Source organism: Apostichopus japonicus, chromosome 20, assembly GCF_037975245.1.
Source record: "Apostichopus japonicus isolate 1M-3 chromosome 20, ASM3797524v1, whole genome shotgun sequence".
Taxonomy (NCBI): Eukaryota; Metazoa; Echinodermata; class Holothuroidea; order Aspidochirotida; family Stichopodidae; genus Apostichopus; species Apostichopus japonicus.
Window position 1 is genome coordinate 18,489,400 of NC_092580.1, and position 26,165 is coordinate 18,515,564.

General features: G+C 39.2%; 1 protein-coding gene across 1 annotated transcript; it reads left to right on the plus strand.

Moving 5' to 3' along the window:
• Positions 1–10,721: 10,721 nt before the first annotated feature.
• Positions 10,722–25,182, plus strand: LOC139961701 (aminoacylase-1-like). Its single transcript, XM_071961110.1, has 16 exons — positions 10,722–10,875; positions 12,263–12,363; positions 12,578–12,642; positions 12,917–13,021; positions 13,738–13,809; positions 15,653–15,675; positions 16,012–16,088; positions 16,453–16,539; positions 17,235–17,291; positions 18,226–18,299; positions 18,595–18,644; positions 20,125–20,185; positions 20,936–21,016; positions 21,993–22,061; positions 22,304–22,380; positions 24,163–25,182. The coding sequence occupies exons 2-16, from the start codon at positions 12,270–12,272 to the stop codon at positions 24,392–24,394; spliced, it is 1,224 nt and encodes a 407-aa protein (XP_071817211.1). The 5' UTR covers positions 10,722–10,875; positions 12,263–12,269; the 3' UTR covers positions 24,395–25,182.
• The last annotated feature ends 983 nt before the right edge of the window (positions 25,183–26,165 follow it).

Here is a 26,165-nt window from a genome sequence, read left to right on the forward strand (position 1 = left end):
CCAAGTTTTTCTTATGTTGACGGTTAATTTACTGAAAAATGTTGACTTATTGGGGCAAAGTTTTACTTATCTTAATGGCACTTTTAAGCACACGTATATTTGTATAAAACAATTGCGTTATCTATCTGGAGAATAAGCCGAGCTGCAGAGACCAGCTAGCTGATCCTTGAGTGTATGGAACGCCAAAGGACTACAGGTGGCGCTACTACTCTAAACAGGAGGTGCTACTACCCTAAACAGGAGGTGCTACTACCCTAAACTGGGGGTGCTACTACTCCTATTAGGAGGTGCTACTACTCTAAACAGGAGGTGCTACTACTCTAAACAGGAGATGCTACTACTCTAAACAGGAGATGCTACTACTCCTATTAGGAGGTGCTACTACTCTAAACAGGAGGTGCTACTACTCTAAACAGGAGATGCTACTACTCTAAACAGGAGGTGCTACTACTCCTAAGTGACGATGCTGCTGTAAAAAGGAGGCGCTACTACTCTAAATAGGCGATGCTACTGCTACTACAGGCGGCGATGCTACTGTAAATTAGTGGCGCTACTACCCTAAACGGAAGGTGCTACTACCCTGTAACCAGTAGGCCATGGGCCATGGCCAATTTAGATGCACTTTTGTTCACATGGTCAGTGGGGAAAGTTAATTTCTCTGAAATAGTTAGTATAAATATGTACTGAATCAAGATTGACTTGTTCTTTTTGGTTCTACTGGCACAAACAGTCAGAATTTAAGAAAAACTAACAAAAGAAATTATCCATTGCTCTTAAAAGAGCTTATCTAATTGGTCAGTATTTCCAGGTCAAACCTTAATTCACCAATCACAGCTGTTGATCTGTGGTCTGGTTACACCATGGTTACACTAACTGCACAAACATGGCTGCTCCCACACTCAAATGTTGTATGCATGTGTGTGCACAGACAAAAACGAATATTTCATCCTTTTCTGACAGCTCTTTTGACATATTCAAGGTTTGTGTTTTAAGGTGGATTGTTTTACCAGGTATTTATGGTGCATTAGCTAGAGATGTCACTTCAAAATACTGTATAGAGAGCTCAAAATCTTTAGCTGATTTTCAAGATCATGAGCATGGTGAGTCGTGCATTGGCTATCATCGTGAGTGCTACCAGAGATTCACAGATGAATTAACTCAACAAGACTGAAGAAAGGCTTGCTAAAAATCCGCCCAAAGATGGTAAGCAAACATTTAAATAATATTATGAGTATGAACCCATTTTCCAACTGAAATTAGAAATGTCAATCTGACATTTTGTGGAATTTGGTTGTGCTTTTATTTAAGTTTTTACATTCGTTCTTGACGGTTTGTTATTGTATTGTAACCTAGTCCTGCTGTCATTTTGTTGTGCAAAATGCATCAACCTGATGTAATCGTGAATTTATTTGGGTTAGGGTTAGATATGTACAAACAACAGGGATACATTTACAATTAAAATCTCTATTTAGTGTATGTTAAGTTAAATTTGGCATGTGTTCAACAAATAGAAGTACCTGTCATGGGGGGGGGGGGGGAGTTTGATATTTAACTTTTAGACTTTCTTCAGTAGTTGCTCCATGATTTTATAAAATGAGACGAGGGCCCCAAACCCACGCCCAATTTTCCATTTGCGCTTAGTTGATTTTTTTTTTTATATGGGTGGACTGGAGATAATATTTCATTATTTCTCTGTGAGTTTTACAAAATAAGACGAGGACCCCAAACCCACGCCCAATTTTTCATTTGTACAAATACTTGGTTGATTTTTTTATATGGGTGGAGGTCGATATTTCATAATTGCTCAATGATTTGATAAAATGAGACAAGGGCCCCAAACCCACGCCCAATTTTTCATTTGTACAAATAATTGGTTGATTTTTTATATGGGTGGAGGTCGATATCAATGATTTGATAAAATAAGACAAGGGCCCCAAATCTATGCCCAAATTTTCATTTGTAAAGAAAAGTTATTCATTATAACAAGTTTAGATAAACTGGGCTAGGTTTGTCAATTCAAGTTGTAAAATGGTGTAGGTTAATGAATTCAGAGCAAATTTTTATAACTTTTTTAAAGTTGTTTTTAATATGTATCTCTCTCTTGTTTGAATGTTACAGATGATTCCACTGATGATGACAACGACAATGTTGAACCTGTCTGTAAGAAGCGAACACTAAGATCAAACGTAGCTGGACCATCTTCTTCAGGCAGACCACACATACTTCCAGTGTCGTGCATCATTGTCACACTGATCACTGGATAAGGGACAAGGTGACCTGTAAGAGACGAAGAGAGCCCCTGACTCGTTACGAGACAATAGATGCTGGGAAACTCAGAAAGGCTGCTGAGCTGACATGTAATGAATCCCTTCTTCTGCAAATGCGTGGCAGAGACCTTGTTGCTTCCGAGGCAAAATACCATCCGAGTTGTTTTGGCAACGCAACCAGATTTCTCACTCAGAAGTGGCCAAAAGAAACAACAGATATTCTATATGCAGAGTCTTATGCAAAGTTTTGCCACAATGTCATTGATGAACAGATTTTTAAACAACAGGGTGCGATCAGGATGACAAAACTCACAGCCCAGTTCATCAAAATGGTTAAAGAAGTTCAAGGGATTGATGCCTCAAGTTACAGATCCTACAACTTAAAAAAGCGTCTCCAAGGCTCCTATCCACAACTTCATTTTTTGCGACCAACGCGACGCTATAAAAGTTAGTTGTAATTTCCAGAACTGTAGAAGCTCAGGATCTAGCAGTAAACCTGTACGGAGAGCCAAACGTTCCATAAATGTCGAAAAAGAAAGTGAAGTGTCCAAGTTAATATATATATGTCCAAATCGATATCAACATGTTACAATTCGATATCAGCATGTTACAATTCCATATGAACATGTCGAAACAAAATACAATATGCCATTGCGTCTATCAACATGTCAAATTCAACATCAGCATGTCGAAAACTTGTAACAGCATGCCATTACTACATTGGTCATGTCAACATGCTATATTTACGTCGTGCTATAATTTTGGCACTTCGGCGCGCGCCAACGTTTCGTATATGTCGAGATTTATTTCAGTATGTCCAAAACTTGTGTCAGCATGGTGAGCGAAGAGTAGTGAAGTATTGCCATGACAACGTTGCACATGGTTCGTGTCGTTCACACGGTACTATGGTTGAATATACTGTAGCGGAAAGCTACGACTTTTCCTTAGTGAGATACGTTTCGTTCCCTCAGGGGTTACATCTGTTGCGCTCCGCGGAGGTAACGAGAGATGTTTATCCGAAACAGGAACAGGAACTGATTACGTAATTTTGCTATATCGATGTATTCCCGTGACTGGCATAGGCAGGCACGGCGGGGGTGTGTGAGTCGATCCCATTGGTCGCAACTCATCTAAAAAACTGTGACCTTCACCTGCAACAGACATACAGTTTAAGTACTGTAAAAATATTAAAGCATTCTGAGTACTCTTAACTTTCATGTAACGTTTTTTAAGGGCAAATGGCACATAACCTGCTAATTATCTTAGAATTTGTTCCTCATGTTTTTCAACAATTAATGTATCTTCCAAATTTATGTCGTCTGGAACATCCAGCCTTTCAAACTCTTCAATCATCAGCTTCACCATAAATTCAACTATATCCTGTAGCATGAACATTTCTAATGTCCTCGGCGGATGCAAAGCTTTTTGGCAGCCATGTTTCGTGTTAAATTAATTTTGTTAATTTTATAACACTAGGTTCCCAATGCAATAGCAAACAGCACTAACGTTATTTGCCTAACGAACGAAGAAAAGTTTTATTTCATTTCATTTATTTTTCCATTTCCTCACAATGTTTATATAATAATAGGACTGTGAAGACAATACCATGCAAAGAAAATAATAAGTAATAAATCATATAAAAGAAAAATAATGGAAATTTCGGAGAGAAAATGGTGGAAGGGCTTGGAAGCCGTAGCTTGTACAAGAAGCCCACCAAAAACAAAACTTGTTCATATATTGCGATGAAATATATGCTGAGATAAACAATTAATTATTAAATACGAATCTTCGCATGATTCGGTGAGAAATGAAAGATATATTCCGATCGAAATTCTTACAGGTATGCGTAACGTAACATATATGAGTACTGTGTATACTATTTCAATTACATATACGTTAGGATCGGAGTGTCTGTTGTTATGTTGTGAGGGACGCTATATACGAAATGACCTTTGTACCAGGATTACGTAATAGCTGATGATGGCTTTACCCGTGTTTGTGCCCTGAGGCATGTTTACTTATGGCGATCAAATTTTGTCGGTTACAATGATACTTCAAAGTGGGTTTTCTCCTTCTGTTTATAGCTCCATGATTCAACCATAGTACCGTGTGAACGACACGAACCATGTGCAACGTTGTCATGGCAATACTTCACTACTCTTCGCTCACCATGCTGACACAAGTTTTGGACATACTGAAATAAATCTCGACATATACGAAACGTTGGCGCGCGCCGAAGTGCCAAAATTATAGCACGACGTAAATATAGCATGTTGACATGACCAATGTAGTAATGGCATGCTGTTACAAGTTTTCGACATGCTGATGTTGAATTTGACATGTTGATAGACGCAATGGCATATTGTATTTTGTTTCGACATGTTCATATGGAATTGTAACATGCTGATATCGAATTGTAACATGTTGATATCGATTTGGACATATATATATTAACTTGGACACTTCACTTTCTTTTTCGACATTTATGGAACGTTTGGCTCTCCGTAAACCTGGTTAATCTACAAGATGATACAAAGTCAAGTAACGAGTTAGACACTTCAAGTGGTAGTGCATCTGATTTGCAGCATGAACAAAAAGATTTGTGTAGAAGTCAAGGCATTTCATTGAGTGACATGTACTTTACAGCTAGACAGCTTTGAATTGCTGTCCAAGAGGTCAGTGGCGTAGCTAGGATTTTTTGAGTGGGGGGGCCATGAGGGGGCTGTTCTTTCTAGTGGGGGGGGGCAGAGGTTACTATCTAAGCGGAGCGCCACCATGGTTGGCGCGGAGCGTACAGAGAAAATTTGAGATTTCAGCACCCCCCAGATCGCAGGAGATGGCACCTGTGAGGCAAAATAGCAACCAAAAAGATGTGCAACTTTGGTGACAGAAATGCAAAAGAAGTTTTTTCTCTTTCATGCTGACTGGCCTTGCCAACTCAACCAGACTTTTAACTTGAGGGAAGTTGGCATCATTTGCAGGAATTTCAGAATTCCCAATATTTTATATCTCTACCAGTAGTGGAAAATCCTGTTTCGACAGTTTCGTGGCCATAAAAAAGTTGTTTTGTGGAATATTCAATGACATATATTCATTTGACTCGAGGCAATATATGAATACCAGCAGGGGCGGCGATCTGTTTCAAATATTGGGGGGGGGGGACATCTGCTTGGATGCAGGCGAATTACTGTCAAAGCGGAGCGCCACCATTGGTTGGCGCGCAGCGTACAAGAAAATTTCTGGTTTTGATAGCCCCCCAGATGACCGGAAATGGCACTTCTCGGGCTTGAAAATGACCAACCAGATGTACACTTTTGCCTGAGAACCAAGTTTTTCCTAATAGTTTTTTTTTTTCATTCATAACCTTTTGTCAAAATTGTCACCAGTCACACATCATGTTCGACCTCATTGCATTTGTAGGTAATTCTACGTAACGCCCCACAATAACCGTCAGCCCCACTTTTCAAGGTTTTAAGCCCATTATTTGTTCAGAATTTGAATAATAAATTCACTTCAAAAAATACCCATAATGTTGCACTAAATTTCATCTGTGGGCAACCAATATAGAAAACCCCCCTCAACCACTAACAGACCGGTCAAAATTGTACGAGTGTAGAGGGAAGTATACTATGATGAAGAATGTTGGTCAAGGAATTTTCGAAATTTCAGACACAGTTAAATTATTGGTGTACAAATATTAAAACCTCTTATAACGGCTACTATAAAACTTCGATATCATAGAAAATACCAAAAAAATATGCTCGAGGGGGAGGGCCGTCTCCACCCCTTCACCCCCCCTCCCTTGGCTACGCACCTGCGGTTAGAAATCTTGTAGGAAACAGGCCAAATGGAAACCCAGTGAACCCATATCGATGTGGATCCTATGTATGATTGTACGTACTTACACTCATACACAAGATGCAAACCAAATTTCATTACGGATGCGGTCCGTCTAGCTATTCATTTCGAGAAGAAATAGTAAAAACTACTTTCGGTCATATATAGTAACAAATTGTGGCACGGTTAGACAGGCGCTTTGCGAGGAATTTGCCAAGGGAGGGGCAAAGCTTGTACCCAGACTTTCTAAGCGTAGCGCCACCATAAGTTGGCGCGAAGCGCAAAAGAAAATTTTGGCCGAAAATGCCTCCCAGATCGCTGGAAATGGCACTTCCCATGCCTTGTAAGTTGCATCTAAGCATTTTCTATTTTGAAATTACTAGCGATATCATAAAAAAATACAAAACATATGCTAAAAAAAAAACTATGCTACCAAATATTGGGGGGGGGGATATAAGATACTATATCCCCCCACCTAAAATATTGGGGGGACATGTCCCCCCGTCCCCCCCCCCCCATGATCGCCGCCCATGAATACCTGATACCTCGGCTCAGAACAAACGGAGCCAATCTTTTGATAGATTGTTGCGCTAGGTGGAAGCACTGAACATATTTTCAGCAGATATCGCTATCACGCAGCACAACAAGGTTCGTGGTGTATGGTCGCAATCGTCGCATCGACCATTGCCATGCCATGCTGTGTGACCATTCTCATGATTACTACAGATATTGTATTATTCTTATTCTGCCAGATGCAGACGAGAAAATTGTGTAACTCTATTTCCCAAATTATTGAACAAAAAATATTAGCAAATCGCACTGATGTGTTTTTTTTTTACCCCATTCCCAGTGGGGGGGCCAGCCGATTTCATGGGGGGGGCCTCGGCCCCCCAGGCCCCCCCGTAGCTACGCCACTGCAAGAGGTACATGTGGACACAGCATGACATCAGACATCAATTGGACTTTGGAGTAATATTTCAAAATCTAGCATTTTTAAAATGTGAACTCAAAAATTGTGATTGTTAGATGTGTAAATATATGCAGGAATGTGTGAACTAAATATAGTGCATCATTAGTTACATGTTCAAATAATGTGTAAGAAAATAGAGGGATCTGTAGGACAAACATGAAGAAAACAAATTCAGTAGTGTCAAGAGTTGGGGCTATGCAGTTAGTTTGAAAAAAAAATCAAATTGTACTCTGTTGTAACTTTCAGTATCAGTTGGAAAAGGTGTAGGACTATAATGTGATTCGAAATGGTCTGATGAAGTAATATCTCACGTTATTGTTTATTCAATTTGATGCAAATTTCCACACAAATTGTTGTTTTATTTCATGTTAGTTTAATCGTGGCTGACACCAGTCTCTAGAACACCATTTCATAATGGAATTTAACATACAATAATCAAAGACATAGTCAGTGCACCACACCCTATTGAATATTGATTATGCGATCATTCAAACACACCCCCCCCCCCCACCCGCAAAAAAAAAAACAAACAAACAAATCGAGGCTCGATTTTTGTGGATGGGTCCTGTGTGTACAGTCGTTTAACTTGTTGATGACGAGTAAGTGCCACCCATTCACCATGGGTATTCATAAGAGTACAACTAACTGATACTATCTACAGAATTTTCATGTGCAATGTTATGATCAACAAACAGTTTTAATGCATATTACAAATGAGATTTAAAGTTTTTTTGTTAAGGTAGTTAGGTGAAGCGCTGCTTGTAACAAAACATTGTACATGTAGAAGTCTGTTGTGAACTTTGGTGTTCTAAACATGTTGAAAAGATTTGCAGTTGATAAATAAAAGAAGAACATATCTGAGTTTGTCACTTTTTTAGGGCTGTTTAGACATACTTTGTTAAAAAAGTTTATCGGAATCTCCAGTTTGATTATAATGAATATGAAATAGTGTGCTTATTTATTCACCAAGAATGACCCCCTCCTCAATCATGTTATGTATACATGCTGGCAAACTCCTTGCTCTCATTTGTTATTACTGGATCATTAATTGCCTAGAAATAGTGTATTTCAACAATTTAACAATGAACAAACTGGCCTATCCCCACCACAAATAAACACCAAGTACAGTTGAAAAATATTATTCCAATAGCCATATGCCTATACAAACTTTTAGAAATGTTGTGCCATACATAATCTTTACAATTATAAAGGTTTCCACATCAAAATGTGAATTTTTGGGGGGTAAACTGTTTCTATCTGGAGACAGACTAAGTATTTTTGATCAAGTGAGGGCGCTGTTTTTCTTATGTTTTTCTTTATGTTGGTAAATTTGACATTTTATCTGTGAATTACATATTAATGTGCCACTTTTGAGCAAAAGAACAACTTGATTCTTTATTAAGGACATATTAGCTATAACTCAGACTATATTTCATGTAATACCACTCCGGACGTAACAAGAATCATTTTCTGGAAGGAATTCAGAGCCACGGCCCATGGCCTACAGGGCGTGTTTCCAAGGCGTGTTTCCAAAACAATTTGCACACGGGGTCAGCGAAGGTCACTCTTCAGTTTTCCTACATATACATATTCATGTCTGTACAGAATGAGAGTATCAACGGTTACTACCATATGAAACGTTAGTTTCGATATTAAATTGTGGGAAAATTCAAACAGTTTACGCGAAAAAGAATCCATACTATAATTACAAACAATGTCGTTCAACGTGGACGAGAAGATACGCGAATACGTAGAGATGGGTTTTACAAATCAACAAATGGCTGAAATGTTGGACATAAGTGTAACAACGACTAAGCCTGACGTTTCGATCCTAGCATGATCTTTTCAGAGGCTGGATGACCAGTGCATTATTTTACAATAGTAACTAATTATTCTTTTTTACGCATTAATAAGAAGGTATGTTCTCTCCTTAATGTGCCCTCTTCAAATTATTATCAGAAAGAGATTAATGACTATTTCTGCGTAGAATACCATTTAAGGGCTGATCCATGGCGTATGAAAGGAGAGGGGGCAGGGGGCCATACCTCCATAGTCTGTCCGAAGGGTAACGTTTTAGTCGTCGGGGGGGGGGGGCTTTCGGGGAAAACGTGAAAACAAACAACAACTTTTGAATTTTGTTTCTTCAAAATTTAAAGTTTCAACATACACAACCATGTGTATATATAAACCTAATTATTTACCTAATTTGATTTAGGCTAAACATACATTTGAAGCCCGAACTGTGTAAAATTCTTCCGAGAGCACTCCGCAGGAAAATATACATTCATGAAACCCATAGTCACAGCGTGTCTTTAAGGTCTATACCTCAACTAATCATTCGGGGAGAGCGATTGAAATATAGTCCCCACCTTTGGAATTATGTGCCCGTGACCGGGGCGTGGGTAGGCTATAACGTTTATTGAAGTTTAATGCCAGAGTTACCATGATTACAATTTACCTAACCCATACAATCTTGTAAGGTAGATTGTGTTCGAGGAACGTAATAAACTTGGCGTGGTGAAACCAAGGAGCTGTTACTTGCTCCCTGTCCAAACAGGATGACAGCATATAGATACACTATAAATGACACAATACAAAACTTTTAAGTATGACAGTCTTTCATATACTTATTTTAGTTAATGGCTCATGCACATATTTAAACCTGAAACAAGAGTCACAGAGTAAAGAACCCCCATTCTCCCAACACAAAATAAATCATACTAATGTTTACATGGTGATACACCTTTTCCTTACGGACATGTTTGCAACCGCGCCACAATGAGTAGCAATAATGGGTTGAGAGAAAACGTTATTTTTACCAAGGAATTGATACGTAACTCATTGGTTCTACCATGGAAGTCTGATCAATACTTCCACAATTCAACCGATGACAGGTTTCTTTGAATAATAATAACAACTATATTGAGGTAACCGAGCAATCAATTTGGTGTATGTTGTCACAAAGAGATGACACCACCCTTCCTTGTCGCAAACCCGTACGTCCCTAAAAACACATTAACTACTTTGTGGGTCTATTTGTGGTCGATTAACTCTTCGAGACTATCACATGGAAACTTTTAGCAATTTGTAAAAGCAGAGAGAGAGAGAGACACAATATGCCAACAGTAAATAAACCAGGATAATTACTCAGTATATGCACTTCGAACATTTCCATATTTTTTACACAATCAGTATAAGGATAGCTTGCTTTTTCAAGTAGTTTACCCTTCCCTTCACCTTCCTTTTTTTAAATTGGTTTATTGTATTCATTAAAGATCAGTGCATATAAATTATTATCCCCTTTCATGTCAATAAATGTATATCAGCGACAGAAACTTCACTCTGCAGTTTCTTTCTATATTTAAAGGAGTTTAACCGCCGATCGACCTCGCGAGAGTTTCCTGTGGGGAATAATAGCTTTGTTAAAAATGTGGTTTGATTAACCACACGCGGCGTGGAGGTTGACCTTCATGATAACCCCCTCTATACATATTGTTTTGGAAACACGCCGTGGAAACACGCCTTGGATACAGGGTAGTAGCGTCTCCAATTTGGAGTAGTAGCACCTTCCGTTTAGGGTAGTAGCGCCACTAATTTACAGTAGCATCGCCGCCTGTAGTAGCAGTAGCATCGCTTATTTAGAGTAGTAGCGCCACCTTTTTACAGCAGCATCGCTTTTGGTGTAACATACTGTTCTATTGCCGACTGGTACTTGCGCTGCAGTTTCGCAGATCTCAGCTCACACATTGGAAGTACAACGAAGTTATGTTAGTATACTTGTTGGGTGAATCAAAGTTGCGGGTAAGGATTCTGTAATCTGTAGTTTTAGTAACAAAGTTTGTACCGGTATCTTTCACCGCTTATGGAAGATTAGAAATGTTAAGCAGGGGAACCTAGCCTAACTTAATGCAAATTGTGATCAAGAACATTAGACGGTTCTGCATAGGCATAGGCTCGGCCTTACTTTGGCCTAGGCCTACTGAGGTGCTGCCTTACTTAAATTAGATTAACGCTAGCCATATAGTATCCTCTGGGTTCCAACAATGCTCATACACTATTTATTCTTCTACCTTTAGGTCGAGGCTATTATTACCATGATTAAATGTTGAGAGTGCCTGTGAGTGTAAAGTTTTTTCACAAGAGTCTTTATACTGCGTTATCCCGTAGCCTATTTTACTAATAGTTAACAGGAAGACATTGTTCTGTAACATAGGTGCAAGTGTAAATGTAAGGCCCTAAGTTATGTTATACATAATATTGCATATCTAATACAATGCCATGCATACCATACAATACAATACAACTACTCCAAATAAAAGGAAAAAAGTTTTCTCAGATGAATATTAGATCTACATACTTCAATAAGGTATTGTGTGCCCAGCGAATAATTTAGCTGGTATACCATATAATTGCATAAGTGCATTCTTCTGCTTCTATGTATTTTTAATTTCCCCTCATTGTCTTTGAAAATTTGTTGTTCAGTAGTTTGGTACTCATTTTGGCTTTAAAGATACATGTATCAGTGCACAGTACATCGTTTAAATTGTATTTTAGCACTTTATCTTTTCATAAATTAGGTAAAATTACTCAACTCTAGTCTTATCTCTCTCTCTACATTGTTACGTGGGGGTGCTCCAGCTTAATTAGTTCAGTGCTCCATTATTAAATAAGTAGAATTAATTCTACTTAAAGATAACAAGGTATAACGTTTCATTACTGTCTGCATTTTGTAGCGACAAGAAGAAAACTTCACTTGCAAGCAACGAAAAGTTAACTTTTGCAGAGCGCTGCACGCAGTTTGGGGCGAGTCTTCAATGTCTTTAAGTCATTCCAACTTCCTGAGAAGGGGGGATAACCACCCTGTGACATAAACTCCTGGTCATAGACTCTTACTTATAATTACTAAGGCACATAGAAGAGAGTATGACTAACCACATTTTAATACAAATGAGATACAATAGGTTGTTATCTGTGGTTAAGCATGATATTTCATGGAATTAAGACAAAGAGGGCTTACACGACTAGGATGTGGGTGAGGGGTGAATAAACTCGGGAAGAGGAAGTAAGTAGTTACTCTTAAGACAAAGAGGCATGAAAGCATGTATGCTTAAAGTGATATGATGGGGATATATAACTACATAGTTACATTACAATCGTATATAATCTCTTGTTTTCATCATTAATTTAGCTACAAAATGGCTTCCAAGAAGGCAAAGACTGAAGAGAAAGTGGTTACAACGTTTAGGGAGTATCTTAGATGCAAGACGGTCCATCCAGAACCCGTTTACGGTAAGTGAAAGTGAAAAGACAGTAACAGACATTGTGCCATTATTTGAGTATAAATAGACCGTGCAGGATGCAGCAAACCGTATACGTGTTGCCGTGATGTGACCATAACTTGTGGGAGAACCTCAGAATAGTAAACCAGTCATGTTATGCCGGTAAGTGAAGGTACACTGACAATTTTTAATGTGAAAACATATGATCAATTTTATTCCTCCAGATGGTGCTGTGAAATTGCTGTTAAGCATTGGAGAAGAAGCAGGCCTAGAGTGCCAATCTTTTAAAGTAAGTTTCAACATATTTTGGCGGCATTGATGTCGAGAACTGTCCTATGTATGAAAGATTGGAAGGTTTTATGTAAGTAAACAATTATATTAATATGTTAATATTAATTGTGTAGTGTATCATTTTAAAGCACTTTTGATAAAGTATTTTTTTTGTGTGTGTGTGTTTCATTTGCTGCTGTTTAGTATTGCAATGTACACTTTAATATAGGTTGGTATGTGTTACAAGTTCCCTTCATTACATTCCATTGACTTTGTGCATTTTCTTTTTTCAGCTGAAGACAGGAGATCCAGTCCTGATCATGAAGTGGGAAGGAACAGATCCATCATTGAAGTGTCTCCTTCTAAATTCTCATATGGATGTTGTACCAGTCTACATGGTATGTTTTCTGGTTTTTCCTTTGAAGAAACTTTCAGGTGAAGAGAAAGAATTGGTGTTTGGAAGCAGATCAAGGGTTGGATGAATAGAAGGACCAGGGTTGCCAAAGTAATACAAGAAAAGAGGAAACACACAATGTCTGCCTGCTTCCAAAGTGACACACTAATCAATTTGAGGTAATTGACACCTGACACCCCCCCCCCCCCACTCCTCTCTTCCCAACACAAAGTAAAAATATGGAGTGCCACACTTGTGAAGAGTTATCTATGCAAGGATTAATTTATCTTTATTCTCTGCAAATTTCTGCCTTCAAAAGGTGAATTCTGATTTGACTTTGCTAAAATTCTTTTACTACTGGTAATGACCGGTGCAAGTTTGTAGGTCACATGCAAAATGATTTCCATGTGATTGTTTACAATTGTTGAACCTCTACAGTTGTGGTTATGAACACTGCACAGAAATCCTCTCCTACGTATGACAAAGCCAAAGTGTGTTGGGTTTTCTAGACTGCAACAGTTGCGACAATAAGACTGGCTATTGTAATTCTTGGTAAGTCGTGGTCTATTCACAAACGTGAGGTAATAAGACGAACAAGCTTGGGCAGGTCATGTTCAGTTTGGGGGAAGGGGGTGGGGGGTGGGTGTCCCGCTTTACCGTTTGGCTTTCATGTGATTTTGTCTGTAACAAGCGAGTTTCTTGTGTGTTTGTGTCCGACAGGAGCACTGGAAGTGGGATCCATTTGGTGCTGAGAAGAGCGAAGAGGGTAACATCTACGCCAGAGGAACTCAGGTAGATATTGCCATATATATGAGCAATAAGTACTGGCTAATTGTAGTGTTTACACGGGTCCAAAAATCGGGAACCGGGTACCCGAGGGCCGTTACCCGTCGGGTATCCTGGTACCCGGAAAAAATGTGTTTACCCTCGTGTATCACGATTTTCAAGAAATAACATAGTGGTTGCTGTAATAAATGCATTATATTCTCTACTGACAATGTTTTCATGTTCAAATACGTAGGTGTAAGATACGGTATAAAACCTTCCTTAATAATTTTTATTTGCTTTTGTTTCTTTCTTTAACTTGATTAGCATTACTACTAACATCGCACTGCCGCCGCTGCTTATGCTTGCTCGTGCACGTCTATTGGATCAAACCATATAAATATCCAATTTAGCTCTTAAACAGTTGTTACTGTTACTAGTATCTATTATGCAAGCCCAGGGTTCGCATTAGCCGCGAGATTGCGCGATTCGCGCAATTTGATCGCATTTGGAAAAAACGATTAGTAAAAAGCTACTTGCGATTACTATTTTTTAATTATCCCGTCTACAATCCATAAACATCTCGTAAAATCCTTGTGAGCCTTTCCTTCTATGAAATAAACGAATGAATAAATATTCCACATGGTAGCCTAACACCACACTAAGTCAAAGAGAAATCTAGCTAAGCCTAACCATCTGTTTATTTGCTGAAGTTGTGACGCAGTTATAAGACATCCATGGAATTCTTTCGTTATTGCTGTAACGTCCGACCACATGGTTGCCTAACACCACACTAAGTCAATGGGGGTAATCTAGCCTAGCCATCTGTTTATTAGCTGAAATTGTGACGCAGTTATAAGATATCTATGGAAAGCTTTCGTTATTGCTGTTATCTTCGACCACATTGTAGCCTAACAACACACTAAGTCAATGGGAAATCTGCCTAACCATCGGTTTGCAATTTTTTTTTTTAAACAATCACACTTTGCGTAGGATTCGGGTATTAAACTAGGAACCGGGTAGTATCGCGTCGGACGGCTAGCTTTGTAATTGATGTTATCTTCGACCACATTGTAGCCTAACAACACACTAAGTCAATGGGAAATCTGCCTAACCGTCGGTTTGCCATTTTTTTTTTTTAAATCACACTTTGCGTATAGGATTCGGGTAATAAATTAGGAACCGGGTAGTATCGCGTCGGGCGGGTACCCGGGTACCCAGATAACCCGTGCAAACACTAGCTAATTGCACAATCATACCATGGGAAAAGAAATAGTGAAATATGGGTGCGGTTCTGAACAAAATGACAGAACAACATACAAACGATTGCTCTAAAACATAAGGACACATGATTTATAATGGTGGATAAGACATGCTGAAAGAGGTTGTTTTCTTCATTTGAAGAAGTTGTAGTCTTATAGGTGTTGTTTTTGAGGATTAACTCTACTGTTTTTGTAACGTGCAGTGGTGAGATGGAGTTGAGGTCATGACCTTTATGAATGAATCCATGGATTCATTGAAACGAACATATCAACAATTTTCCTTTCCGAATTCTTGAAGACACTTTTTAAAATCTTTGTTAACATATAATTGGTTTATGCATTAAAGATAACGCTACACTTTCATATAGAACGTTTCGGTGTAATCAGTCTAATAGCTCTTTTTTTTCTGTCAAGCATCTTTCACAACAGCAAACAACTTGCACCAATTGGTTTGCCTGGATAAACACATACATTCCTGGAAGGTTTGAATCAAGCTGCAGTCTGTTTCTAACTTTGCTTCTTTATACCTGATGGTCAATGAATATGTTTTTTTATTCTTTTTGTATGCAGTTTATAGATTGTTTCATTTTTATTTCCATTGTCTGTAGGATATGAAGAGTGTTACCATTCAGTGAGTATCGTTTGTGTTTGAAAAATTGTCACTTTTAAGGGGAAAAAGATACAGTTAAAAAAAAAGTTTTGCATTTTTTTTTCTTCGCAACAGTGGTTGTCGTCAATTTGTGACATGGTGAGAATTCTCACCTGGACACCTCTTTGATGACTCCGGTCGGACTGTAGTCACTTCAGCCGATGGTAGAAATTAGTGAGATTCTTACCCAGACAGAGAGTAACAACTTAAAATTACACTTTTGAATTTTTCATTTGTTCACCAGATTTAGCTATCAAAGAGGATTAGATCTAAATTTGCTAATGATTATAAAACCCTCAGTGTTTGACTTTTTGACAGATACATTGAAGCCATTAAGAGGTTGAGGGCATCAGGATTCCAGCCGCTGAGGAACATATACCTCACAATCGTTCCTGGTGAGTACGAAAGTAAAAACTCTAGGCCTTTTGAATTTGAATGTTGTCATGGTTACTGATGCGTGGACTTGAAAGTATATATGTATCCAGCTATCATTTTGTTTCTGTGTTTATTATTACAATGACATGTCATATATATGTCTTGATAAGACCAGTAAATTGTCAGTTTGCCTCACAGGGAAGTTGTTGCTGATGTGAGAAATTCAGGCCTTGCCCTCAAAGACGATTACTCAATATGGATACAGTTTTTCAAAAGGTCCTTTTTTTTTTCTCTTGCCTTTTAATATAGGAATACTGCATTGTCATTAGAGCAGCTCTCTTTCAAAATTACCTCTCTTTTTCTTTTTTTGTTCTTTTTTTGTAGATGAGGAAATCGGAGGAAGTGGAATGAGGGAGCTAGTAACTTTACAAGCGTTCAAGGAAATGAATGTAGGATTCACACTCGATGAAGGTTTGTGTTCCCCTTCGGTACAGGGAGCAGTAACCTCCCCCCCCCCGCCCCCTGTGTGAGCACATCCCTGCAAATACAATTTATAATCTCTGTGTCAATTCCAGCAGCATTAATTTCCTATATATGAACCTTATTCGTAAACAGTAGAGATGAAAGAAACCACCACGACACAATTTATAAGTTGTTTGCTTTCAGTCAAAGATAAGCTGTGTTAACTTGTCAACATTTCCTTGTAGAGAATATTTGAAGCGGTGACCTGACCTTAAACTTTACGACAGGTCGGCACGCCCAGATGTGCCAAAGTGTAAAAATTTTAATAGTCCTTGCAAAGCATCGAGTCTTCCATCAATAGCTATATAGGAACACTTTTAGCTTCTGTGTTGATCTTTAGGGAACAAGTTACATTGAACCTTGAAAGAAGCAAGGATTTTTTATCTTTTTGAAATTTTATGCAAATTTTGAACAGATTTAAAGTGACTTTCCACAACAAAGATTGAAAGTAGGTGTGGCATTTATTTCTGTTTGCTTGTCCATATAAAAGTATATAGTAACCAAACAGGAGGTCAAAGGGGGGGGGTAGTGTATCCATACTTACTTAGAATATTAAATGTAGGATTCTAATTTACAATACATATCTTTTAAAAGTTTGCATCTTTTGTGATATGTAATGAAATTTTATTTTTTGCTCCTGTTAGGTCTTGCAAACCCAGAAGACAAGTACACTGTGTTCTATGGTGAACGTGGCAGTGTACGTAAGTATACAGAGTGTACAGTTCAGTACTATATGCTGGTATCTTGACATAGTAAATGTGTTCTAGAAGTGGCCTATCCTCCAAACTGCCATTTCTCCTTCACCGCACCTCCTTTTCCCACCAAAAAAATGGAAAGAAAAGAAAAAATAACAATAGTATCTTCAATGCAAAAAATGAACAAGGTTTATATATTTTGTTTTCACACAAGTTGTGTTGGTTGGTATTATCTCACTTTGTACTAAAAACAAACCAGCAACTTTTGAGCTAATTAAGCAATGATGGTTAATCAACTGAAACTTAAGAAATATGATAAACAAGTTATATTCTGCTTCACGAGTGTTTGTGTCAATGTAGATTTGAAGTACTAATTACATCATAGTAAATCAAATTTAACTTCATGAATTTGCTTTTTCGGTGGGGGGGGGGGGTGGAGGGGGTGGGTATGTGTGGTGTGTGTGTGTGTGGGGGGGGTAATGCCTTACTTAGCAGATATCATTTTGTTTTAATAAAATGGTTTCATGAAGATAACAAATTCATAAGGAATGTTTAATTATGTAAAGGAATGTATCCATAGTCAAAATTTACCATTTAAGGGGGAAAAATTATAATATATTTTCTGTAGTAATTTGCAAGTGAAACCACATAGCATGACTTTTTAATTGTAATGATTTCTATAGAGTGTGTTGAAACTTTAAGATTGTGTCTGGCAACAGCAGAATGATTGACATCGTCTCTACCAATTGAATTATTTGTATTTTGTCTTAGTTTATCATGAACAGACCAGTTATTATTCTCAGAAGACAAACAATATTCCCTTAGCAAGAAAATGTTGACTGCTATGCAAACATTCCTGTTACGTCTCGTTTCATTAAACGACCGATGTTAAGTATCACTAGAAAACTAAACAAAGCTACACTTCCATTTTCTATTCCAGGTCTTGAAATTACATGCACAGGAGATACCGGACACGGGTCAAGGTTCATTGAAAATTACGTTGGGGAGAAAATGGTACATCCTTCTTCTTCTTCCTATCAGACTGCATTCATAATCTCATCGTCAGTGAAATTTGCATTGGTTATTGAGAAAATATCTGCACATTTTATTCATTTTATATATCATCATTTACTAAAGTTGGTATTTTTTTATTTCTTTTCTCTCAATATTTGGGGATATAGTTTTCATGTGTGACCTATCCATTACTATATGAATTTATTACAGCTACTCAAAGTTTTCTACTTTATCGTAGCATGAGATGTCCACTGTCTTCTTTAAAGCAAGTGGTCTCTTTGTTTCACCCTAACAGCAAAAAATCATCACCTCTGCGCATGCTTTCCGAGAGAAGGAGAAAAAGAGGTAATGGTGTCTTCTTCACCTGTACTCTAGCATTGAAGCAAACGAAATATACTTTGATGAGGGATTACAGATGCTGCTAGCTATATCTCGTTGTGTTTTATCAGTTACATGGATTTACCTACTGATACAGGCAGAGGTGTGGGTGAAGTTTCAAAAATTCCAAAACAACTAATCACTTGTAGGCTACCTTAATACCTTCCATTAAACATGTCAACAACTTTGAGCAAATCATGGATTTTGGATCAAATAGTGGATTTTGGAGGTGACTCGCCCTTCTTCCTTTTGAGAGAGAGAACCGAGCAATACTTTTGTGTTTACGAGAGAAACCTTACCGCTTACCCCTCCTCTGTCCCTCAGTCACATAGCTGGTCTGAGAATTAACCCCTCCCCATTCCCTCAGTCACATAGCTGGTCTGAGAATTAACCCCTCCCCATTCCCTCAGTTGCATAGCCGGTCTGAGAATTAAACCCTCCCCATTCCCTCAGTCGCATAGCCGGTCTGAGAATTAACCCTCCCAATTCCCTCAGTCGCATATCTGGTCTGGGAAATAAACCCCTACCAATTCCCTCAGTTGCATAGCCGGTCTGAGAATTAAACCCTCCCCATTCCCTCAGTCGCATAGCTGGTCTGAGAATTAAACCCTCCCCATTCCCTCAGTTGCATAGCCGGTCTGAGAATTAAACCCTCCCCATTCCCTCAGTTGCATAGCCCGTCTGAGAATTAAACCCTCCCCAAGCCCTCAGTCACATAGCTGGTCTCAGAATTAACCCCTCCCCATTCCCTCAGTCACATAGCCAGTCTGAGGATTAAACCCTCCCCATTCCCTCAGTCGCATAGCCGGTCTGAGAATTAACCCTCCCAATTCCCTCAGTCGCATAGCGTGTCTGAGAATTTAACCCCTTCCAATTTCCCCAGTCGCATAGCTGGTCTGAGATTTTTACCCCTTCCAATTTCCCCAGTCGCATAGCTGGTCTGAGATTTAAACCCTCCCAATTCCCTCAGTCGTATAGCTGGTCTGAGAATTTAACCCCTTCCAATTCCCTCAGTCGCAAAGATGGCCTGAGAATTAAACCCTCCCCATTACCTCAGTCGCATAGATGGTCTGAGAATTAAACCCTCCCCATTCCCTAAGTCACATAGCTGGTCTGAGAATTAACCCCTCCCCATTCCCTCAGTCACATAGCTGGTCTCAAAATTGACCTGACTCCTGTTTGCATGTCATCTACCTATTTCATTGCAAATGTTTCCAGAAATGTAATTGACTTTTCTTATGATCAACTTTATTGTTGTTGTTGTTGTTATAAATGTATCTTTTGATTTGACCATTATTTCCAAATACTTGGGTGTGTTAGAACTGAGGGGGAGGGGAGGGGAGGGAATGCATTGCTAGTATTGTTGTTGGGGATGAGAGCATTTTTCAGCTAATTCTTTACCATTACATCTAGTAGAACATTTTTTTTCTACTGCTGCATTTCTTAGGATGGAGACAGAGAATCTTAAACTCGGTGATGTTTCTACTTTGAATTTGACAATGATTCAAGTAAGTGTTTGTTGATGAATGATTGCTTTATAAGCAAAGTGGCATATTTAAAGAATTTTTGAACACAGTTATTAGTTGAAAATTAAACACTAGAAGTACTTCATTTGGGGCAATTATCCGGTTTAATGTAAAACAGTATCATAGTTGTCACATGTTGTAATTTAGAACCATATCTGTCATGTTTGTTTTAATTTCGGTTAAATCTTAAAGTTTTCAGGTTTTCGTAATTCCCTTCACAGTCCAATATAGAATCATTATGCTTTTCAATCATGCCTTTCAATTATGCCTTTCAATCATAAGATCCCGAGTTCGAGTCACTCCACGATTAATATATGTCGTCCAGTTACAGAGTTGTTGACAATTCATAATCATGGACGTTAAATATGAATCTAAGAGACTGACTTCGGTCAGCTTGCGGCTTTGATAAGCCAATGATGGCTTCTTCGCAAGTTCCTGCTTGCAGGAGGATCTAAAATACATACATACACGCATACATGCATACATACATTATCAGTTTGTGGCAAATTAAACGTAAAATACAGCCCTGTGAAGTGCTTACTAGATTGCGTCTTTCAGACCTATAAAAGTTTAACAAGATAAAGAAGGTGAATACCTTGTCTTCTTGGTGAAAGGAAGTTGTTTGATAGACTCTGCATAGCGGAGTCTGTAGAAAAATGTTGTATACATTTTGCAAACAGTGTTAATATTTAAGCTGAGTGGATTAATTTTTTTTATCATTTCTTTTCACAGGGTGGTGTTGCATACAATGTGGTACCAATGGAGTTGAAAGCAGTGTTTGATGTAAGGTTGTCTGAAGGCCTATCTGAAGAGGTAAGTCTCTCTGAAAAATGCCGCTTTCTCTCTCTGTCATGAGTGTTATTGATTATATGTTATAGTATATAAAATATTGCTGTTTTCTAATTGCTTGCTGATTAAAATGCACATTGTCTTTATTGGGGAAGAAAATTTGGTCAATAGCTGCTATGTTGATCTAGACTTGCTGCAAGCGGTGACCATGACTAACACATCTCTTATTGTCCTCACATTGACTATGCAGGCAGATATGTAGTGAGTCCATACCCATGCTCATACTGTTAGCATAGTTACTTGTACCGGTATACACCGTGCTGGATCTGTACTAGTACTGCAACTGAGAATCTAATTGGAATTCTACTGGTATGTCATGCTGTTGTAATCATAGTGTGAGTCACCTATCTGGCAAATCACCGTAGCAACCGTTGATCACTGATAGGCATCACGATGCATTCGAGCACATCAACGGCATTCTTTACTGCCAGTGACTGGTATCTTACGTATGGTCACACAGGGATGTGCTCAGGAATATTTGAGTGCCGGGCAGATTGTGCGGTAGTGTGATCCACACCCTGGGAGAGGGATCTCATGGGTGGGCTACCCCTCCCCACTGGACAAATTTCGCACATGAAGTATGCTTAGGTGGTGCTATTTTTCCTATTCTGTGCCATGTATTCTCCCAAATTTTGGTCATAGTAAAAAATTTTAAATTATCATCAAAAAAGTGCCAGGGCGGAAATGTTTAAAATACTGTGCTGGGCGGCAATCAGAACTGCTGGGCGCAGCCGCCTGGTGCCGCCCAGTGTGAGCACATCCCTGGACACATTTATGATAGCATTCATGGTCGGTCTTGGGATGAAAGAGTTTTGCGAATGTGGCGACAGTATTTGTAAAACTGGTATTAATGCCCCAGTGGTTTGGGCTGTGTGGTGTGGGGGTTTGGTGGTATGTGGATAATTTTCCAAACATGTTTTCTTTTCTCTGTCTCTCCAAGGAACTAAAGAAAATGGTAGAGGGTTGGTGTGCAGATGCCGGAGATGGTGTCAGTCATGAGTTTCCACATGTGAGTTGAATTTGAGTGTTTTTACACAAAATGTATTATGATTAGTATTATTATTACTACATATATTTCTCTTCCCATTACTACTTCCGTGGTGGTGAAGTTGTCACAAAAGTCAGTGAGAGATAATTTTGGCAATTTTTGTTTCTAATATATGCAAATGAAAATAGATGTCTAATCAAATTAATCTATTTTGTGAAATTGTTTATTCAAATTCTTATTTTCTTCCTTGTTATTAATAATAGTTGTTCGAGAGCAATATTACCAAGCTCAGTAACAAGCTTCCGTGGTGGACGGCTTTTGAGGAGACATTTAACGAACGGTAAAAGTTTTGTCTATGAACCCTTTCATGATTGGTTGATATCAACTTCACATGTGCGAAGTCAGTTTACATGTTAGATTAACAAACACTCACATATATACTGTACCCTCAGCCTCTAGAGGTGTTAGTGAAATATCTTCTAAAATAAGTCGCACAAGATGTTCATGGGCATAAAAACTGAAGAAATTCACAGTACTGATACACTGTCAGCCTATCGCGCTAGCAGTCTTTAGTGATTGTATTTCTTGTGATTTTCATTCTTAATCAGTAATATGTTTATATATTTTTACTAAAACGGTCAAAACTTTTAGGAGCCTTTGAAGTTGTGGACATTGATTGTTTATTTATCCCTTGACGATATGAAACCAATAGCAAAGGGATGCTAAAGAAAGCAAAGCCATCTCCTGCTGTTGATAGGATTAGGAAAATGGCAGCTCTGCTAACAGGATGTTGTGAACATGTTGATATTTTCAAAATAAAACAAGGTTTTCGTTAGTTGCTTTTTTAAGGTTTTTATTATTGATTTTAAGTAAAATGTGGGGTTGAGGAGAAGGGCTTTGGGTGGCTGCTCATGGACATGAGGTGGGGGAGGAGGGCTTTGGGATACTGCTCATGGAAATGAGGTGTAAAGGAGGGCTTTAGGATGCTGCTCATAGACATGGGGTGGGGAGCAGGGCTTTAGGATGCTGCTCATGGACATGGGGTGGGGTAGGAGGGCTTAAGGATGCTGCTCAGGGACATGGGGTTCGGGAGGAGGGCTTTGTGATGCTGCACATGGACATGGGGTGGGGGAGCAGGGCTTTGGGATGCTGCTCATGGACATGGGGTTGGGTAGGAGGGCTTTGGGATGCTGCTCATAGGATGGGGAGGAGGAATTTGGGATGCTGCTCATGGACATGGGGTGGGGTAGGAGGGCTTTGGGATGCTGCTCATGGACATTGGGTGGGGAGGAGGGCTTTGGGATGCTGCTCATGGACATGGGGTTCTGGAGGAGGGCTTTGTGATGCTGCACAAGAACATGGGGTGGGGGAACAGGGCTTTGGGATGCTGCTCATGGACATGGGGTGGGGTAGGAGGGCTATGGGATGCTGCTCATGGGATGGGGGAGGAGGGCTTTGGGATGCTGCTCATGGACATGGGGTGGGGTAGGAGGGCTTTGGGATGCTGCTCATGGACATTGGGTGGGGAGGAGGGCTTCGGGTTGCTTTTCATGTACATGGGATGGGAGGAGGGCTTTGGGATGCTGCTCATGGACATGGGGTGGGGGAGGAGGACTTTAGGATGCTGCACATGGACATGGGGTGGGGTAGGAGGGCTTTGGGATGCTGCTCATGGACATGGGTTGGAGTAGGAGGGCTTTGGGATGCTGCTCATGGACATTGGGTGGTGAGGAGGGCTTTAGGATGCTGCTCATGGACATGGGGTGGGGGAGCAGGGCTTTGGGATGCTGCTCATGGACATGGGGTGGGGTAGGAGGGCTTTGGGATGCTGCTCATAGGATGGGGGGAGGAATTTGGGATGCTGCTCATGGACATGGGGTGGGGTAGGAGGGCTTTGGGATGCTGCTCATGGACATTGGGTGGTGGAGGAGGGCTTTGGGATGCTGCTCATGAACAGGTGGTGGGGAGGAGAGCTTCAAGATGCTGTTCATGGGGTGGGGGAGGGGGGCTAAGGATGCTGGTGATGATAAATGTCATAAGTGTGAGATAATATTTGGGATTATGTCTCCAGTACTGAGTAGCCTACTGTATTCTACTATAATTTTTTTCTCTCCCACACCAGTGACATCGAATTCGATTTGGAGGTTTTCTCAGCAGCTACAGATAGCAGGTATTTACGGATGGCAGGCTACCCATGCATCGGATTTTCACCCATGAAGAACACACCGATCCTTCTCCACGATCACAATGAATTCATCAACGAGGACGTCTTCCTGGAAGGCATCAAAGTCTACGAGGCACTCATCCCTGCCTTGAGTGGTGTTCCAAAATCTCCAATCTGGGAAACCAATTAATCACAATAATGAAAATAACAAACAAATTTGATAAATTATATTAGCTCATTTAAAGTCTGTTGAATTCTTGTGTTTGAATATAATAGATGAAGGAAATACCTGGCAAAAATGATTTTTTTAATTTTTTTAATGAAGAGATGAAATTTGACCCAAGCCGCCGAATAAACTTAACTTAGCTATAGTGCCACATTATCCAATGGCCAGTTATCCATACAGTACTATGTGGATATTTGTACTCAGATTTTCACTGTCAAGAAATATTTGTGTTTACTTATCAACCAATGAATACACTCTAAGACAACAAACCGTCTTTGTAACAAATTTCATAAGAAACAACTCATTACTTTTATGACTGATGTGACTTTTAATCGTCTTCTCAGTTGCAATGCCAAAAGTGCCAGATAATTACAACAGGAAATGCATGATTTCAGATAAGGTGTATCTGGTTTATATTTAGAATTTTTTATATCAATGCTGTAAATAGTTGAATAAAATTCAATCAAATAGTTGGGCGCTATTGAGTAGATTAATATTAATAAAGGTTAATCGATAAATTGATCATTATCATGTTACAGACTGAACGAAGATCATTCTGTGCCAGTCTTCATAGTTTACTATTCCCAATTTTTTTTTTTTTTAAGGATATGAAAACAGATTACCTGTTTGGTCAGTGTTAAGCTTGATGGTAACAACTGTAGTCTTATCATTTATGCATGCACAATACATGTTTGGTTGATAGATATAATGTACTGTAATAAATTTCGTTGAATAAATCGATCATAACGGAAGGCTAGTTGTATACTGATGTTATAGAATGTCGATTTGTTTTGGTTCCTGAAAATTATTACTATTGGTTGTCTCCTGTAATAGAAAAAGCCAACGTAGTTCGGTCAGTTTTACAGTTTAATTTGTGACCTGGAGTGGTTAATTATCGAATAATGTGTCTTGTTATTCGAGAGTTGAAAAGATAATCCATAGTTAATAATAATAAAAAAATGTTTACATTTTTCATATCATACCAACCCGCCTCCCTCTTCTACGGGTCATATATTGCAATCCCTTCTCCCTCTCCTTCTGCAGTTCATATCATGCCATCCATCCTCCTTCTTCTACAATACATATAACGCCACCCATCCTCCCTTCTCTACAATACATATTATGCTATCCATCCTCCCTCTTGTACAATGCATATAACGCCATCCATCCTCTCTCTTCTACAATACATATAACGCCATCCATCCTCCCTCCCTCTTCTACAATACATATAACGTCCTCCCTTCTCTACAATACATATAACGCCATCCATCCTCCCTCTTCTACAGTCATCCCTCCTTCTTATACTCTGGGTCTGATATCATGTAATGTAATTCCCTTAACATAAATGAAACTTGCCTCTTCCCCTTGTCCTTACTAAAATATTTTAAGGTTCCTCTATACACTTGGTTATGAACAGGGACAGGTATATGTTTAGCTACATTATAGTAACCCCCAACACACCCACCACTATTACTATATGGAATTCCATTCAGTACCTTCGGTCTAACTACAATTTGTAAAAAGGGTCACCTAAGATATAGGCCTGGGCACCTAAACCAAAAGGATTAAAAAATGATCATACAAGACTCAACCTCAATCCCCTTGCATCGAAACTGTGAACACTACAATGTTATGTCCAAGGTGTATCACGAATCCCTTGGAAAGGCAAAAAAGGAATAGATAGTGTAACCTACGTCAGCGGTGTAACCGGAAGCTTCGGGTCGAAAGGAGGGGC